The 14,167-nt window shown below is 43.0% G+C and overlaps 2 protein-coding genes across 2 annotated transcripts; both read right to left on the reverse strand.

Moving 5' to 3' along the window:
* Positions 1 to 237: 237 nt before the first annotated feature.
* LOC147980550 (uncharacterized) lies at positions 238 to 639 on the reverse strand. Its single transcript, XM_087515657.1, has one exon. It carries the CDS (start codon positions 637 to 639, stop codon positions 238 to 240), a length of 402 nt encoding a protein of 133 aa, XP_087371783.1.
* A 4,036-nt stretch (positions 640 to 4,675) lies between these two features.
* LOC147980551 (beta-glucosidase 5-like) lies at positions 4,676 to 9,222 on the reverse strand. Its single transcript, XM_048709010.2, has 13 exons — positions 8,402 to 9,222; positions 8,256 to 8,319; positions 7,892 to 7,950; positions 7,731 to 7,806; positions 7,572 to 7,643; positions 7,359 to 7,446; positions 6,974 to 7,232; positions 6,429 to 6,544; positions 6,120 to 6,334; positions 5,899 to 5,927; positions 5,622 to 5,724; positions 5,453 to 5,540; positions 4,676 to 5,284 (listed from the first exon to the last, which is right to left on the reverse strand). Exons 1-13 carry the CDS (start codon positions 8,537 to 8,539, stop codon positions 5,050 to 5,052), a joined length of 1,542 nt encoding a protein of 513 aa, XP_048564967.1. The 5' UTR covers positions 8,540 to 9,222; the 3' UTR covers positions 4,676 to 5,049.
* Between the last annotated feature and the right edge of the window lie 4,945 nt (positions 9,223 to 14,167).

The following is a 14,167-nucleotide window of genomic DNA, read 5'->3' on the forward strand; positions in this document are numbered from 1 at the left end:
CTCGTCGTGGGTGTACATGGAGTCGTCCATGACACGCTGCACGAGCCGGGCCTTCTTCTCCGCTGTCATGCGAGGAGGTGGAGGTGGTGACGGAGACGGGGAAGGCAACGGCGTGGGCGTGAGGCCGCGCACGCGCGTACGCCCGCGCACCTCTCTACGTGGCTGTCGCGGTCCCGACACCGTGCCGGCGAAGTATGAAGCGCGGCGCGTGTTGTGCTCGTCCCGGAGCCACGTGTCCTAGAGGGAGGAATCCGGGGCGTACCTGGCGTCGTGGTACAGGTCGTCGGGGAGGAGGCGGCGGTGGCGCTCGATCTCGTCGCGGCGCGCGCGGCCTCTCCTCGACACAGGCGGGATCGGGACCCGGTCGGCGCTGAGGTGCCAGCCATTGGGGAGGTGGACGTCGCTCCACGGGACCGGCGTCCTCGTCTCCCAGTACCTCCGGCACACGTCCACCGCGAGGTACTGCCGGTCGCGCTCGTCGGCAGGCCTAGGGTTGATGGTGAAGGGGGCCGATGCGGGGGCTCGACGGGAGGAGCGCGGCGGAGAAGCGGGCTCCTCCTTCTTCACGGAGCCGCGGCGGCGCCCCGAGGAGGAGCCGGCCTCACGGTCGTGCTTCCCCTTACAGTTCCAGAAGCCCATGGCGAGGTGGTCGGCCGGAGAGCTCGAGGACAATGGAGGGCTAGGGTTCGGGGTTGTTGGGTTTCGAGGAGGCCGCGGGATGGCGTGGGGCAGTGTGGACGACGACCGGTCCACGCTTCCCACTTAAAAAAGGACAGCGACCTTTCGATGTGCAGATGACAGGTGGGGCAGCCCGCTTGTGCGCATTGATGTGGGTGGGTGGGAGGTAAGTGGCCGCCTGCCACGTGGCCTCGACGCGGACGAGGCGCGCGTCCATTTGGTGTCCGCTGTGACCCAAACCCGGCGCAAGTTTGCGTTTGAAATGGGTCGGCCCAGACACAAAACAGACAAGATGAGTCCGGACCGTCGCGCGTTGGGCCGCCTCGTCTGTCCCTTTTATCCTAAACGGACGAGGCCGGACAGGATAGAGTCGTGCGGTGGAGATGGCCTAACTATCGCTTATAGCGAGCGCTACCGGTAGTGCGCTGCTTTTTTATCTTTTTTTCTCTTTACATTACTTTCCCGTCTGTTTATTTTATAAATTTTGTTAATAAATAAAAGTAGGTGAATAATAAAAAACATTATGAATTCGTAAAAATGTTCACGCGTATTCAAGAAAGGTTCACCGATTCAAAAAATGATCGAGAATTCAAAAAAGTGCGAATTCCAATAACATTCGTGAATTCACAAATGTTAATGAATTCAAAAATTGTTTGTTAATTCAAAAAATTTCACTGATTCAAAAAATATTCCACGCGAATACAAAAAATGTGCACGAACAAGTTTTGACGTCCCAAACAATTTTTGAAATTTATGAACATTTTCTGAAATTACAAACAAAAAATTGAAAATGTGATATTTAAAAAAACTGATTTTTTTAATTCAGAACATTTTTTAAACATGAAAAGATTTTTAAAAAATCCCAACATTTTTTAAACGGGTACATTTTTTGAATTTCTGAACAAAGTTTGAAAACACAAACGGTTTTAGAATCTTGTGAGCATTTTTTTGCAAACACGAACAAAATTTAAAAATGATCCAAACAATTTGTTATTGCATCTTTCATCCTATCACAAGCAAGCGCTAGTAGCTCACAATCTTCCTGCTTAAAATGTTTAATGTTCGAGCGCAATTGCATAATTTTAGCAGGCGAACATGGATAAGTACCAATCCTGATTTTTCTGGCAAGGTGACGCCACCAAACAAAAGTATAACATGGTTAAATGGCAGGACATTTACATGCCCAAGGGCCAAGGGATTTGGGATCACGTCCACCCTACGCATGAACCTATGCTTGATAACCCAATGGATTTGGCGCATTGTGTGTGTGTGGGGGGGGGGGTCCTCTGGTTGGACCTCATCCGTGCTAAGTACTTAGACGAACCAGTCATTCTCTTGTTGCTCCAATGTCAAAGGCTCCCAGGTTTTGGCAAGCCATCCAGTCTCTCAAACCGATTTGGGGCGGCCATAGCGGTTAAACGAGGACCGGATACTTTGTTTTGGCTTGACCGTTGGTCTGACAATGGACCCCTCGATCAATTCCCGGCGTCATTTGCCATCCCTGATCATTCGGCCATCTGTGTGTGGCTATGGCAGTGCTAGACACCGGGCGGAACTTGTCCTTTCGGCGATCCTTTGGCCTTGCTGAAACCGCGGAGTGGCAGGCGTTGACCTCCGTACTACAAGCAGTCAACTTGTCTTCGGAGACGTTACGTCGTGGGCCTTGGAGCCCTCAGGCGTCTTTTTCATGAAGTCTCTCTACAATAGGTTAGCGACGGGACAAGTGCATGAGGAAATGAAGGCTCTTTGGAAAGCCAAGTTGCCTCTGAAAATTAAGGTCTTCCTGTGGCAACTAATAAGGGGGAGGGTGCCATCGGGAGACCAAGTGTTGAAGCAGAATGGCCCTGGGGTGGCCAATGCCCATTGTGCGGAGTTGTGGAGGACCTAAACCACTTTTTTATATTGTGTGTCTGCCCAATTTTTGTGGAGCTGCTTCAAGGAAGTCTGGGCAATAGTTGGCGCCCAACCAGACAACCACCTTCCCTAACTGACATCAGTTAGTGTCCGGTTGCTCGGACCGGGTTCGCAGATTGATGTGGGTGAATTTCGGGACCTTGGCGTGGACTCTTTGATGTGATCGAAATAAACTTGTCATCGAGCATATATTTGCATCAAGAGCTACCGATGCAATTTACAAACTATGTGGCTTCTTGCAGCAATGGAAGCCCCTCACCAAGCGACAGGATAAGTTGGCGATCGACAAGTTGATAAGGAAGCACAAGGAGGTGGCGGCTAGACTCCTTAAGATCCTTTTATCCCACTTGAGACCTTGATTCCTTTTGCGGGCATGTTGTGCTGTAGCCCCTAGCTTATTATGTACTCTTTTTGTTTTTCTCTTGGTGTATGTCTGGTGACACGTGTGTGTATGTTTGCGGTCGTTGCTTTATCTATAAAGTCTTGTTCGGTTGAGGTGGATTTGAAGGATATTGAGGGGGAATTAATCCCCTACAATCCAAAATCCCTGCAAATCCCCTCCAATCCAGCTGGGGATGGGATTAACCGAACAAAGCTTAAAAGCGGGGCGAGAAGACTTTTTCGGTAATACTCTCCTTCGGGCTCATATAGGTAAAGTGATATGCAGTCAACGTTCGCATACCACCACTTAGAACTACATGACAACATGATCAAATAATAATCTTTACTGCAAATATATATGAAACTTAACAACTGGAGTAGTTTCCTCTGGTTGGACCTCATCCGTGCTAAGTACTTAGACGAACCAGTCATTCTCTTGTTGCTCCAATGTCAAAGGCTCCCAGGTTTTGGCAAGCCATCCAGTCTCTCAAACCGATTTGGGGCGGCCATAGCGGTTAAACGAGGACCGGATACTTTGTTTTGGCTTGACCGTTGGTCTGACAATGGACCCCTCGATCAATTCCCGGCGTCATTTGCCATCCCTGATCATTCGGCCATCTGTGTGTGGCTATGGCAGTGCTGGACACCGGGCGGAACTTGTCCTTTCGGCGATCCTTTGGCCTTGCTGAAACCGCAGAGTGGCAGGTGTTGACCTCCGTACTACAAGCAGTCAACTTGTCTTCGGAGACGTTACGTCGTGGGCCTTGGAGCCCTCAGGCGTCTTTTTCACGAAGTCTCTCTACAATAGGCATGAGGAAATGAAGGCTCTTTGGAAAGCCAAGTTGCCTCTGAAAATTAAGGTCTTCCTGTGGCAACTAATAAGGGGGAGGGTGCCATCGGGAGACCAAGTGTTGAAGCAGAATGGCCCTGGGGTGGCCAATGCCCATTGTGCGGAGTTGTGGAGGACCTAAACCACTTTTTTATATTGTGTGTCTGCCCAATTTTTGTGGAGCTGCTTCAAGGAAGTCTGGGCAATAGTTGGTGCCCAACCAGACAACCACCTTCCCTAACTGACATCAGTTAGTGTCCGGTTGCTCGGACCGGGTTCGCAGATTGATGTGGGTGAATTTCGGGACCTTGGCGTGGACTCTTTGATGTGATCGAAATAAACTTGTCATCGAGCATATATTTGCATCAAGAGCTACCGATGCAATTTACAAACTATGTGGCTTCTTGCAGCAATGGAAGCCCCTCACCAAGCGACAGGATAAGTTGGCGATCGACAAGTTGATAAGGAAGCACAAGGAGGTGGCGGCTAGACTCCTCAAGATCCTTTTATCCCACTTGAGACCTTGATTCCTTTTGCGGGCATGTTGTGCTGTAGCCCCTAGCTTATTATGTACTCTTTTTGTTTTTTTCTTGGTGTATGTCTGGTGACACGTGTGTATGTTTGCGGTCGTTGCTTTATCTATAAAGTCTTGTTCGGTTGAGGTGGATTTGAAGGAGATTGAGGGGGAATTAATCCCCTACAATCCAAAATCCCTGCAAATCCCCTCCAATCCAGCTAGGGATGGGATTAACCGAACAAAGCTTAAAAGCGGGGCGAAAAGACTTTTTCGGTAATACTCTCCTTCGGGCTCATATAGGTAAAGTGATATGCAGTCAACGTTCGCATACCACCACTTAGAACTACATGACAACATGATCAAATAATAATCTTTACTGCAAATATATATGAAACTTAACAACTGGAGTAGTTTCCTCACTTTTCTACCACATCCTCAAGAACACTACATAACTACTCATGGTCATAGGTGAACATGTCCAGAGGTGTAATGATAAATATGGCAGCTTGAAAGTATAAATCAATATATATGAAACTTAATAGCTCGAGCTTTTCATTTCTTCAACTTGCTCTGAAAGTGATGATTTTCAAAAGAAAATACTACAACAACTAAGAAGATAGCAGTGGTTACAAGAGCATTGGTTTCTAGTGTAGTACTAATGTAAGAATCACGCTTTCTGTTTGAATTCTCAAGCGCACGCACGCATACGCGGTTGCACTGGACTCGGGAGTCAGGACACCAAGTTCAGCGCCTGGTTCATCTGCGTCGTTCTCGGGGCGAGCGCAGAGGTTCCGTTGTGCTTGAGGAAGCCGGAGTACCAGCGAGCCGAGAGCCTAGCTTGCCGCCGCAGCCTCTCATTGGCGAAGTCGACCCGGTATAGCCCGTACCTCGACTGGTACCCGGACAGGAGCTCGAACAAATCCATGAATGCCCACGCGAAATAACCTCTCACATTGGCTCCATTCCTGCACAACAAGAGAGCAGATATACAGAACGGTAAGCTGGAGATTTTAACTTCTTAATCCCTTTTGCTTTCGGAGTGCATGAAAATGAACGGGGAGAGCTGCTTTGTTGTACTACTGTTTTGAAACTAAACACTGAAGAAAGCATGTGCTTGGTTGGTCTCGACGCACCTCATCGCCTTTAGTGTGCTCTCCATGTAGCTGCTCAGGTAACCGATCCTGCCGGTGTCATCTAGAGTGTCATCGGCAGATCCCATGCCTGAAACAAACTACGAAATTAAAGATGCAGCTTTGTTTGTTTATTAACGGAGAATTGCTTCTTGTTGGGAATTCTTCTTGCCATTCTCATGGACATAGATGGGAAGGTTCCTATAGGTTTCTTTCAGGTACTCCAGTGCAAGTTGCAACCCTTTGGGATCACTTGTAGTGTCTCTTGGGGGACCCTGCAGACCAGCAAATGTTATCTTTGTAAGTGAGTCCTTGTCCAATCTCTTGATTCAATTCAGAACATATAACCCTAACCCAATGGATGGACAATGCATGGCCAAAAGAACTGGATTTTTGAGCTAAATAATTGGCAACTTCTTTGCAAAACACGTTGATGTAAAAAAAATTACCTTACCAGCTGGCGGGCCTGTCCTATTACCTGCATCATAAAAAAGGAACCACTTTTTAGAACAGTACAGCAACTCCTGGCTTGGCATTGTTTGCTTGTATGTACATCACCGTGATTCATGACAAGAAAAACGAATCAAATTGCATGCCCACATGGCACACAATTACGAGTGGTTAAGCAACAATCATAGTAATAGTATCACAATCCAAAAAAGATAACTACCTCTTGAGTTAACTGACATGTCCGCCTTGTAGTCTCGAACACCTGTATCTAGAGGGTGATCATTCACGTAGACAGAAAAGTAGTGATTTATTCCAAGAAAATCTAAGGAACCCTTGATAAGTTCAGACTGAACTTTTGTGAAGGGTGGAAGGCGAGAGCCAACATTCGTCTTCATTACTTGTGGGTAGTCCCCAAACACCAGTGGTTCTAGTATCCTGCCAGTGCCGCACTTAAGATCTCAGCAATGGATAGATTATATGTAGGTAATAAGTGCTTCCAGTGACAAAAATGGAGGTGAAAAAATCGTACCAGCCATACAAGAAATCTTTACATCTCTGAGTTGCTTCTAGATCCGTGGTGGCATTTGACTGTGGATAACTCCAGTAGGAGTAGATATTTATGCCAATGATTCCTTTTTGCATGGGCTGCGTGAAAAGGATCCTTTTTAGTCTTTATGAGCATATAACTCTAAAACATTTGCATTGTGGCAGGGAAATAACGGAAAATGTAATACTTCTTTTTAGCATAGTAGCAGGAGCATTGCCCACTTAATTAGCAAAATAAGAATCTATGTACATGACTCATGACGCCCCTGTTTTCAAGGGAACATGCCCAGGAACCTAAATGAAATAAATCGACTACTCTCATGTGTAGTCAATTATGAAACATGTCATCTCAAAAAAATAAAAATCTAGAACATGTATTAACAAGATGAATTACGATCTGGTTAATGCGCAATGACTGAAAACGGTGCCTCCACCGTTGAGAAAAACTAAATTGGTTTAGAATGATGCAGTTCATGAAGAAACTAAGCAACACCAAAACTATTTTGAAGTAAAAGATCATTCACTCACTTGATATTTTTGTCTGTACAGTCTGACAACTGATGCATGTGCCATAAGGGTATTATGAGCTGCTATGTATGGTTCCACACTAGAGTCCCCAGCGGTGCACTTTGTTGCTCCAAATGGATCCGAGCAACGGCCAGGAGGGAATATAGCAATATCATAAGAGGCCATTATACCAATGTTTGGCTCATTCACTGTCGTCCAAGATGCAACCCTATTGCCAAACTCCCTGAAGCAAACATCTGCATATGCTGTGAAATCTTCGCTGCATTGTGTAGATGTGAAAATATGAATATGGCAAAAGAGTATGTCATAAGTATGCTGATGATATATAAAGTTGCCACTACAGTAGAATTTATTTATTTGGCAGTGAAATTATATATGAACTCACACAATTCTGGGGCTTAACCATCCACCATACTCATCTTCAAGAATCCGAGGGAGATCTATATGGTGAAGTGTGATGTGGACTTGAATTCCTGGGATAAATATCACAGAGACCAGAGGGTTCAAAGTTTTATTTTGCATGCATTTCTTGAGAAGGAACATCGATTATATGAAGTATGAACATTTAAATGCTCAAAGATCTAATAAAAGTACTTGCCATGATTCACTAGCTCATCAATGAGGTTATTGTAGTACTGTAGCCCTTTGGGATTGACAGCTCCGCGTCCATCTACAAACCCAAAATTTCCAGAAACAATGAGATCACTTAGAAAACTAAAGCGATTTGTTCTGATGAAGGTCATGATAGTTTCTGTACTCGGAATGAGCCTTGACCAGGAGATGGAGAACCTATAGGCCTCTAGGCCTGTCTCAGACATGAGCTTGACATCCTCCTGCAAAATCAGATAAGTCAAATTTCTTTCATAATTACTAAAACAGAGAAACGCTCAAGATTTTGCAAGGCCCCATACTATTTACCATGTATTTGTGGTACCCATCTGCAGCAACATCTCCCGTGCTTTGGTCTGACATTTTGCCTGCAAAATAAAAAATCTAGGTGTCAAAATTGATCTAACTGTGATTGGTCAACCACATCAGCTTCTTGTCTTGGCTATTGCCAATAATTACTCTAAATTTAGCTATGCTTCAGCAACATAAATGATGTGTAAATTGTTCCACTGAGATGGAAGTCGTCTTAAATATCTCCACTCGACGCATCAGGTAACCTGATCACAAGTTGCTCGAGGTGCTATTTCTTAAGCATATGGGAAATAGCCAGAGTCTGACCGACATGTGGGACAACGAGATACAAATTTCACAAACATGTACAGTAGCAACCAACCTGCGTGAGTGAAAGTGTCCCAACAGCTTGGGCTCCTGCCATCCTCAGCAACAGCACCCTCATACTATACAATGCAAAAGAAGAATCCAAATTCATTGAGTAAACATGGTTGAACTTTCAGCTCAAACAAGAAAAAGATTACTTACTTGATATGCCGAGGTTCCAGATCCAAAGACGAACTCCCGTGGGAAATCACTTCTTGTGAAGCCAAGGTCAGCGGCCGTTGCATCCTGAACCCAGAGGGACAGCAGCAGGAGGTAGAAGAAGGCAGTGACAGCACCCATCTATCCTTGTGCCTTTCTGTGCATAGTTGACTCCCTCCCCTCCGAGGAGATTTATATTAGACAGAGAGATAATCTCAACAGCAACCTCAACGACCTTACCTCGTCGAAATCAACCATATTAAGCACCATTTCTCTGCCTTCAGACCTGGTGGGGGTATGTGCAGCTGCAATGCCTGCTTGTCGGACTGCACATGGCATTTCTTTTCAAGAAAAAATATACCTGGGTCTTGAGTGTTGAGATATAGCATTGCATAATTTTTTGCCGGCTTGCTGAATTGGTTGGGTTCAACTGCCCCTTGAGCGCTCCACCAGCCCCGTTTGAAAAATTGGACAAATGCGATTAAGAAAAGCACAGATCAGTATGAGCAGCTAGCACAGATTAAGAAAAGACGCACCGCGTTAATTAGAAGATAAAGTCCTCCGAATTGATAAGGACCGGCTGCGTTGCGTGCATCAAAAACTAAGGGCGGGAATGGGATGGATAGTGAGCATCAGCACCTGCCCCTCTTCTCCAGGTTCTCGCGCGCTGATGGAACTGCGAAAACGACCAGTTGACTATGACCGGGCAGCGGCAGTCGCTTCCGCTGACACGCCGTCAGCTTGCTGGACGGCGGAGAGCTCGGCGGCGCCGCGGAGATGGAGGAGCCAAGGGTTTCACGGAGGAATCGATGTGCCAAAGTGGAGGGGCGCTGCTAACGAGCGCTACCGGTAGTGCGCTGTTTTTTTTAATCGTTTTTTTCCTCTTTTCGTTAATTTCCGGTCTGTTTAATTTATAAATTTGAAATAAAAGTACGCAAATATTAAAAAACATTGTGAATTCTAAAAAATGTTCACGCGTATTCAAAAAATGTTCACGCGTATTCAAAAAATGTTCATCGATTCAAAAACAATGATCAAAAATTCAAAAAACGTTTGTGAATTCACAAAAAATTAATGAATTAAAAAACTTTCGTTAATTCAAAAAAGTTCGCAAATTCAAAAAATATATACCACGCGAACACAAAAGATGTTCACGAATAAAATTTTGAAATAACAAACAAGTTTCAACGTCCCAAACAATATTAAATGTCAAAAAATTGAAATTTGTGAAGATTTTTTGAAACCACAAACAAAAAATTAAAAATGTGAAAAAATAAAAATCATTTTTTAATATTCTGAACAGTTTTTGAAAACATGTAAAAAGTTTTAAAAATCCAAATAATTTCTTTAAATGGGATTTCTTTTTTGAAAAACACAATATTTTTTGAATTTGTGAACAAAGTTTGAAAACACGAACGGTTTTTGAATCTTCTGAGCATTTTTTCAAAACATAAACAAAATTTAAAAATGATTCAAACATTTTTTTATTGCCTCTTGCATCCTATCACAAGCAAGCATTAGTAGCTCACGATCTTCCTCCTTAAAATATGTAATGTTAGAGCGCAATTTGCATAATCTTGGCAGGTGGGCAAAACTTTGTCATGATGGAACACAAGTTCAATGAGGTAATGGTTCCTCTACTCAAGGCTAGAAGCAATTCCTTAGCTTTTCCTCTTAGAGACAAAGAAAATAGACACAAACTCAATGTGTGACAGCGTGTGGCTCATAGTCTCTTATACGTTTCATATCACAACTCAGTGAAAGTATGAAAATGCATGATGGCATCTTCAGAAGCGTGGCCTCTGAATTGGTTATGTTGAACCAAAGTGATCAAGTGTGGTTTAATCTCACATCACTCGGCAACAGCATTTGTAAAGTGATAGGAGGGCGCATAAAATTCTCATTGGAAGTTGCAAACTCCCCAAGTTTCTTTGTCATGATATTTTTTCTGGGTTTTTCTACGACTACAAGAAAAAGAGACAAAAGATAAAAACTGAAAGATACCTTAGTCACCTAGCTAGGGTAGCGAAGATGCTTCCCCGGCTATTGTTCTTGTGAGAAGTTTCAGTTTCCCAGACGGAACAAATAGTACTCCCTCCGTCTGGAAATACTTGTCATCAAAATGGATAAAAGGTGATGTATCTAGTTGTATTTTAGTTCTAGATACATCTCTTTTTATCCATTTTGATGACAAGTATTTTCGGACGGAGGGAGTAGTTGTGACCGAGGGAAAGATCAAATAGATGGAAATAGGCATGGGCATGAGGGCTTTGCTTACAACCTTATACTTGAATTTAAGATATTATCTTATTTCCAACATGGTCCTGGTAAACACCGTTGTGATGTGCTCTTAACAACTAGATGTGGGGGATGCATCCAAATAATATCACGACTGGTCAGCAACCTGCATCATATGTCTATTGTCCAACCAAGGTCCTTACTGTCGCATGGGTTACCTTGATTATTAATGATTTCTCCAGACCAACGCATTGGGCATTTAATGACCGCGCCTCGTGATCCCCAAGGAGTTGCTTTCGGCTACAATACTAATCCTCACTGTCACCGATGTTCGGTGTAGCCTTCCACGTGTCCGTGCGCTCTTCCTCTTGGGTCCATTTAAGGGATTCTGGGTACCTACAGAGTCTTAGAACGAGAAGAAGACAAGAGACAAATGCGTTGCACCTAACACACATCACGCATTAGAGTTATTATTAGTCATTAGTGATAACATTAGAGTTATTATCTTGGAATATCCGGTTTAAACAATGGTGGAAAGAGTGTAAACAATACACTCATCACGCATGCTATCTTCTTCATTAGGGCCCTCTCTGCAACTTTTGGCCCCCGATCGGTGCTTGAAATCTCACAAGTGTAGGGAGTAATTTTAGATCGTTTTTATAAGTAAAAGTATTGATCCCATGAGTAGGTGAAGGAATTGGTAAGTGCAAAAATAGCAAAGATTTAGTGTAAATGCTAAAAGATGTAATCCTGTTGTGGTTTGTGGCAGTAGAGTATAGCAATGAAATGTGAGTAACAATAAAAAAAGGTAAAAGCAAGTGTCTCGATCCTTAATAAGGCTAAGGACAAGCCGATTGTGTTACTTATGGTGATCAAACGTTCTTAAGGACTATGGGAATATCACATGGTTGTTAATTCCATGATGATTTGCATTGATTACTGTTGCTTGGTCGGTGTCATGTGGATAGAGCCTACTGAATCACACATATTTATGATTGTCCTCTTAGCAATGCTCCGTGACTACTAAGAAAAATTAAGGCATAAAGCCCAACCATAACCATCTCCTCTATGGTCTCTATCACCCCTCATGTTATAATTCATTAACTAACTGAACTGTCATCTCTGTCACCTTAGCCTTTCATACTAAACTTATTATAACATAATACTCTCCTCTAGGTTCATATAGGCAAAGTGATATACAGTCAACGTTCGCATACCATCAATGGAGAATTACACCACAACATGATCACACAATAATCTTTACTGCAAATATATATGAAACTTAACAAATGGAGTAGTTTTCTCCCATATCCTCAAGAACACTGCATAACTACTCATGAGCATCATGGTGAACATGTTCAGAGGTATAATGATAAATATGGCAGTTTGAAAGTATAAATCAATATATATGAAACATAATAATTCGAGCCTTTCATTTCTTCAACTTGCTCTGAAAGTAATGGTTTTCAAAAGAAAATACTACAGTAACTAAGAAGATAGTAGTGGTCACAGCAGCATTTCTAGTCTAGTAGTACTAATGTAATCCGAGAATCACGGTTTCCGATCGAAACCTCACGCGCACGCACGCATACGCAGTTGCACTGGACTCGGGAGTCAGGACACTAAGTTCTTTTTTTTTCTTTTTTTGCGGGTAGTCAGGACACCAAGTTCAGCGCCTGGTTCACCTGCGCTCTCGACGCGAGCGCAGTGGTTCCGTTGTGCTTGAGGAAGCCGGAGTACCACTGTACCAGCGAGCCAAGAGCCTGGCTTGCCGCGGCCGCCTCTCGTCGGCGAAGTCGACCCGGTACAGCCCGTACCTCGACTGGTACCCCGACAGGAGCTCGAACAGGTCCATGAACGCCCAGGCGAAGTAGCCTCGCACGTTGGCTCCGTTCCTGCATGCACAACCGTAAGCCAGAAAAATTTTAACTTCCGAATTCCATTTGCTTTTGGAGTGCATGCATGAATGAACGGGGAGAGCTGCTTTGTTGTACTACTATTGTTTTGAAACGAAATGCTGAAGAAACTGCATGTGTGTCTCGACGCACCTCATCGCCTTTAGTGTGCTCTCCATGTAGCTGCTGTCATCTAGGCTGTCGTCGGCAGATCCCATGCCTGAAACAAACTACTGCACGATTAAAGATGCTACTTTGTTTCTTAATAATAGAGAGTTGCTTCTGCTGGGTGGGAATTCTGCTTGCCATTCTCTTGACATAGATGGGACGGTTCCCATAGGTTTCTTTTGAGGTAATAACACTAGTGGTGCCTAAACTTGCCATCGATGTTCATTTTGGTGCCTAAAGTTGAAAAATACACCGAACTGGTTCTATAACTTGACAGTATGGTTCAAATACGGTTCAATCATGTCTAGATATGTATGTATTGCTAACTAGACATGCCAGCGTGGCGCGAGGCCCACTTGCAATGCCGGGACAGACTGCCATGAAGAGTGTGCGTCTCAATGACCATCTGGTCCCACCTGTCAGCGCACAACCTGCAAAGCTGGGATTTGAACCAGCGACCTGTGCGCCGCGGCGCATAGGACATGCACCAACCAATTCCCCCATGTAATTTTGCTGTCTTTTACGCACTGTAACTTTTTATATATCTTTTTTTTTGCGGGAGACTTTTTATATATCTGATATAGCCGTGGAGTTAAATGTGCTGCAGTTATTGCACCCATTTTCCACATGTTAGTTTTTCTTATTTTACAAATTACAGAATATTCAGGTAGTATATGAAGGGTCCATGCTTTTAGGAAATGTATTTCTAGTTGTAAAAAGTGTTCACTTGTTTTAAAAAAGTATATGTGTTTGTGAAAAGGTATATTTTCGAATAAAAATAAGTATTAAAATATGTGTGAAAAAATAAACAATGGCCTAGTGTTCCCCCCGGACTTTATACATTCTTATATTTAAATTAGAAAATTTTAAACTATACATACATTTATCTAGTTAAAAGAACATTTTAATTCCCTGACTTTATAATAATACGTAAATATTTTTAATTAAATCAACATGTTTTACGATAAAAAAGTATGCATATTATTTCTAAGACAAGTAGATACTAGCTTTATTTTATTACCATTACAATAATTTGCATAAGTTTTAGAATTAATAAAAATGAAAAAGAAACCCGCATGTCGAAGGGTCACGTACAAAAGGAAAAATAATTAATATTTTAAAAAAGGACCACGTGATATGTTTTCAAAATATGAAGATTTGAAAATTAGATTAACATTTCGAAAATGTATAAATTTTAAAAATTGCAAAATTATTTTATTTTATGTTTGAATCCTTACAAATATTACGAAACCATTTTATTAATTATTTTGTGTTATTTCAAGTTTGTGGATGTTTAAATTTTCATTAACATTTTTGAGGGGTCATTAACTATTTATTTAATATTGTGTCTATAGTTTGAATAATTTTCTAAAAAACAAAAAATGACTAGCATGTGAAAAATTGGCCACACTGATTGTAGTCTAATTAGCTAGATAAAGGTTAGCGATGCGTAATAGTGAACTAACTT

Source organism: Triticum urartu, chromosome 3A (assembly GCF_056163025.1).
Source record: "Triticum urartu cultivar PI428250 chromosome 3A, HENAU_Tu73, whole genome shotgun sequence".
NCBI classification, from domain to species: domain Eukaryota; kingdom Viridiplantae; phylum Streptophyta; class Magnoliopsida; order Poales; family Poaceae; genus Triticum; species Triticum urartu.

What these genes read in the sequence shown, in the direction of transcription:
- LOC147980550 (XM_087515657.1), bottom strand. Translation starts at nt 639, where the DNA reads ATGGGCTTCTGGAACTGTAAGGGGAAGCACGACCGTGAGGCCGGCTCC.
- LOC147980551 (XM_048709010.2), bottom strand. Translation starts at nt 8,539, where the DNA reads ATGGGTGCTGTCACTGCCTTCTTCTACCTCCTGCTGCTGTCCCTCTGG. An exon ending in CTGGTCAAGGCTCATTCCGA is followed by an intron (nt 7,644 to 7,730) that starts GTACAGAAACTA and finishes TTGGGTTTGTAG; the next exon opens with ATGGACGCGGAGCTGTCAAT. An exon ending in TGATGAGCTAGTGAATCATG is followed by an intron (nt 7,447 to 7,571) that starts GCAAGTACTTTT and finishes TATTTATCCCAG; the next exon opens with GAATTCAAGTCCACATCACA.